At 43.0% G+C, this 4,980-nt stretch overlaps 1 protein-coding gene across 1 annotated transcript in view; it reads right to left on the reverse strand.

The window, feature by feature from the left end:
• Positions 1 to 647, reverse strand: part of YARS2 (tyrosyl-tRNA synthetase 2, mitochondrial) — a 17,016-nt gene extending 16,369 nt beyond the window's left edge. The window contains exon 1 of the mRNA XM_014539240.1: positions 8 to 647. Within this exon, the coding sequence (XP_014394726.1) occupies positions 8 to 467 (460 nt within the window). The 5' untranslated portion in view covers positions 468 to 647. The remainder of the gene's footprint in view (positions 1 to 7) is intronic.
• Positions 648 to 4,980: the final 4,333 nt, after the last annotated feature.

A 4,980-nucleotide genomic window follows, 5' to 3' on the forward strand; every position in this document is an offset into this window, starting at 1 on the left:
GTGCGACCGCTCGGGTCTCCCAGGCGCGCCGTGGCGCCTCCCACGAGGGCGATCACGTTGTGGCCGGCTCGCTGGAAGTGAAAGAGGCCCAGCAGCGTCAGCAGGTGCCCCACATGAAGCGAGTCCGCCGTGGGGTCGAAGCCGCAGTAGATGGTCTGGGGACGGTTGCCCGCGATGCTACGGTCGAAGAGCTCTGGGAGCTCTACCTTCGTGCCCTTGTCGGGGAAGAACTCCTTGAACAAACCCCGAGCCTTCTGCACCGCCAGCAACCCCTTATCGCCCGAGTGGGCTTCGCGCAGCCCCCGGGGCAAGACTGCCAACGGGCCCGGGGTGCAAAACCACCGGCTCGGAGAAATGCACCGCAACATGGGCGCCGCCATCTTGGTGGTGGCGCGAAAGGAATGCTGGGACCCCGCCGCGACGCTCGCCGTCGGCCTCCTACAAATAGCTTCAGGGTTTGTGCGCATGCCCGGTAGAGCGAGGCGGTTACTTAGTTACGGAGCTGGCGTTGGAGGCTGTCACTGGAGTTCCAACTATCCAGGGGTGTAAACAAAGAAAAGCAGTTTCTCAGATCAGAAACAGAAAGAGCTACTTAGGGCAATTAAAGCGCACAATCCTGATCCTGACTAGCGGTCTATTTCCAGCAGCGCTCTAGGACATCCCACACCTAATACTTTAACTCAGCCCTTTAGTTCTCATTAGCCAGTGATGATATCAACACTTTCGCTTAATGCCCAGTCGCTTTAAACTCCCTTAAAACTTAATTTCTTCATCTGTAATGTGGAGGTGTTTATTATAATAGTTCCCACCTCATAGGGCTGTTGTAAGGATTAAGGAAGTACGTACTTGGCATATTGCGAGCTACAGATGTTAGCTTTTGTTTAAGTTTCCACGTTAAAACATTGTGATGCGCAAGTCCTTTGAAGTCTTGTTTCTATACAAAAATTTGTTCGCAGAAGTTGTGAGGGGTTAGGCATTGGTTTAATTTCAAGGAGAGAGACGCAGTTGGCGTTGAGACGCAAACAACTTCCTATTACTGGTTCCCCAAGCGGATGAGAGCGCCTCAGTCCCCAGTGTTCACCAGCGTCTCCAGGAGGTGGCAGTCTTGTCCAAACTATAGCGAGAGAAAAGTCAATATAATAAATGCAGAAAGCCCTATGTTTTATTTTTTTAATTACAGGTAAGCAGGTGGGGACATAGCTTCGGCATAAGTGGATGCAAATTAGTAAGCACAGTGCCACAGCATTGCCAGGTGCTATCAGTACCCACTCACTAGGCATGGTGTTCTGTTGGCAGCTGGCTGGCAGGGAATCAGCCCCCAAACCCAATTTTAGAGTCTAATTTCCAGGACCACTTTCAATACCAACTGTCTTTGGATGAGTTTTTTGGGAAGCAGACGCAAATGGGAGATTTGTGTACAGAAAGATTATTGGGATGTGCTCTTGGGAACAACATCTGTAATGGAGTGATGGAAGCAGAGTTGGATAGAGAGAGAAATTGAACTGTGAACAATTTGCAGTAGAGGCCTCAGCCAAAACCATAGTGGGCTATGAAGCTGGGATTTCCACTCAGTCATTCTGAATTGTCGTAAGGAGGCAGGCCTTTGCACCCTGTTATTAACCAGTCATGAAATGTGGGATACCCCAGGGAAAGGAGGCAAAACCTTGTCAGAGGATGAGATGCAGAAGAGGACTCAGCTGTGAGCCATCAACACTGATATTCTCAGCAGCTGGGGGATTGAGTGCCTTGGTCCTGAAGCGGGAATCTGGGCCATGCTCCAAACCATTCCTTACAAGGCCTTTCCACTGTTTGTTTTTGTTGCTAATCTTCACTCGATATTTTTTCCACTGATTTTTAGAGAGTAGGAGGAAGGGGGAGAAACACAGAGAGAGAAATATTGATGTGAGAGAGAGACATTGATTGGTTGCCCCTGACCTGGGCTGGGGATCAAACCTGCAACCGAGGTACCTGCCCTTGACCGGTATCAAACATGCGACCCTTCCGTCTGCAGCCAACGCTCTAACCATTGAGCTAAACCAGCTAGGGCCCTTTCCAATTTTTAAGGGAGGAAGGGGGAGAAACACACAGAGAGAAATATTGATGTGAGAGAGACACATTGATTGGTTGCCCCTGACCTGGGCTGGGGATTAAACCTGCAACCGAGGTACCTGCCCTTGACCGGTATCAAACATGCGACCCTTCCGTCTGCAGCCAACGCTCTAACCATTGAGCTAAACCAGCTAGGGCCCTTTCCAATTTTTAATATTATAAAGTAATTTGACAACATGAAATATTTTGAAAATTAGTTTCTTTGCATGTATAATTATTAGAGAAGTGAACTTTCATTGCTAAAGAGTAACTTCAATAGGATGCTTAGATACTTATTCAACAGACTATGTAACATCCCAAATGCTGAAGAAAATAAGCAGGGTGTATTCTCTCTCTCATATTGTTATTCAAAATATCCTTGAATTTGTGATCATAACCTGTTCGCCTGCAGCTGTATTTCACACCTCTTTGGTAAGGGACATAGTTCAGTATGTGTAGCAGGAAATTCTCCTGAACACACAGCAGATGGTGCTTTTTGTTTAGTACCTGCCACAGGAAGATTGGAACATTTTACAGAGGCATCTTTTATTCTTGAGGTTTCTGGTTAATATGACTGGTAACTTATCTGTGCCTTTTACAAGAATGTTAACACTTTTATACCAGAAAGTATGACTTCATATTGTGGTTTAATTACTTAATGACTTCAGGAAAACATACTTCTCCTTATGGAAACATGTACCTGTTTCAACATTACGTGGCGGACCTGTGCCTCATGGAGAAGAACTCTGTGGAAAAACAGACAATGTATATCTGAGATTAGCCTTTATTGTAAGGTCTTTAAAAATAGACTGAAATTCAACTTGGTTGCTCATGAAGTGTGGTTATTTCATGAACAAGTAGCGAAGTCTGGGACAGAAGTTGGTATCAGGCCAGGTTCTAAGAGACTGGACAGTGGCTCAGTGACAGCAACCATTATTTTCCTTTTATAATTTGTCTTGGTGTAATAGGGAAAATGACAGGAGCAATAGAAGACGGTGGACTTTTAAACCTTTGGAATTGTATACATGGCTTACAGTTTATGGGACTGGACCCATGGATTGAATTTTGGGGGTAAGGAAAGGTGTACAAGTTGATTCTTACTTTTTTTTTTAATCTGAAAAAGTGAGTAGTGTTAAAAATTGTTTTAGAAATACGGCTTATCTCAACTGTGATAACTTGAAGTTAGCTGACTTTGCATTAGAGGCATGTCTATTTTGCCATTACCTTATGTCTAATAAAATGTCACATAAATATTCGATTAGATGAATGATCCCTGGTTTACATAGTTTGGTTTTTAACATGTAATCAATTATAACATATACAGACATACCTCGGCTATATTACGGGTTCAGTTACAGACCACTGCAACAAAGTGAGTACCACAATAAAGCAAATCACACACATTTTTTGGTTTCCCAGTGCATATAAAAGTTATGTTCACACTACACCATAGTCTCTAAGAAACAATGTATATCCTTGAATTTAAAAATACTTTATTGCTAAAAAAACTCTAACCATTATCTGAGCCTTCAGTGAGTTATAATGTTTTCACTGGTGGAGGGTCTTCCCTTCAATGTGTAGAAAACACAACATCTGTGAAGCGCAATAAAATGAGGTCTGCCTGCAAGCATTCAAAAGGCACAAAAAGAGTAAATATTAATATGTTTTAACTAGGCTCTCACCGCTTATGCCCCGCAGCTTAAAGGTAGGCAGTCCCACTTCATTTTGAAGCATTTATCTGTAGCATGTTACATGTTCAAATCACAGCAGAGATATGGCTGGCCTGACATGTGAGTTGTCAGAAGGTCACAGCAAAATGACAGCAAAAGGAATCTGAGGAATTCTGATCATTGTAATCACTATAAAATATTATTCCCGGGAGAAGGGGGTCCTAATATATGGTGTCAGGAGAAGATTTGGCTTTGAGTGGTGGGCACATGGTGCAGGATACAGATCTTGTAACATAGAAACACACACCTGAAACCTATACATTCATGTTGACCAATGTCACCCCAATAAATTTAGTAAAAAATTTATTCCCACTTGTGCTTTCTCTTCTCTTGGAGACTGGAGGTGTAGGCTTCTTCTGGAAGGTAAGTGAGGACATAGGATGCAAAAGGAAATGGATCAGAACGAAGAATAAAATTGCAACTCATTTCAGAGATTTATGGATGGCCCTGCTTGCAGTTGAAGTATTTCCCTGATGTTCCTATTTCCTACTACTTGAGAACGTTTCTAAAAGCTGCTTTCAATCCTTTGTTGTTTGTGTATAATTAATAAATCAACTTGCCTCATAATTTCATCCTCTGTCATGGGTTGCCTATTGCCATTATTCTTGAAACTCACACCATACATCCTAAAGAATCCTGCCACCCTGCCCACCCTTACCTGGAAGTCAATTGCTTCCCTTTCATTCCAAATGAATTCCTTCTAGGAAGTTTCCTCTGTGTTAGGTGGGATGAGAAAAAGGCTCTTACTATCCAGGTTCATCCTACTCCCAAGATGTGTTAGGATGTGAGATCAATAATGCTTATCATCTTCACAAGAAAGAAAATGCCATTATATTAGATTAAAAGTATAATTTTATATAAGTAAAGTGCCTTAAAACTGAGTCTACATCCTTTTATTAAAGTGGCTCTAATGCCTTTCAGGCTGGTGATCAACTTAACACCCAAACATTTCTTAGAAGAGATCACTTTCTTTACTTTCTTTTAAGCTGTTTGTTATAGGAGGATATTGACCAAAGGGTGTGTGTGTGTGTGTGTGTGTGTGTGTGTGGTGGGGGGGAGAGGGGGTTACTAAATGAGTATTTCCTTTCTGTATTGCAGTTTAGAGGAATAAACAACTGTTCTTACTTCCCTTTAAGCTGATTTTGTGGAATAACCTGTAGGG

Source organism: Myotis brandtii, unplaced genomic scaffold, assembly GCF_000412655.1.
Source record: "Myotis brandtii unplaced genomic scaffold, ASM41265v1 scaffold209, whole genome shotgun sequence".
Taxonomy (NCBI): domain Eukaryota; kingdom Metazoa; phylum Chordata; class Mammalia; order Chiroptera; family Vespertilionidae; genus Myotis; species Myotis brandtii.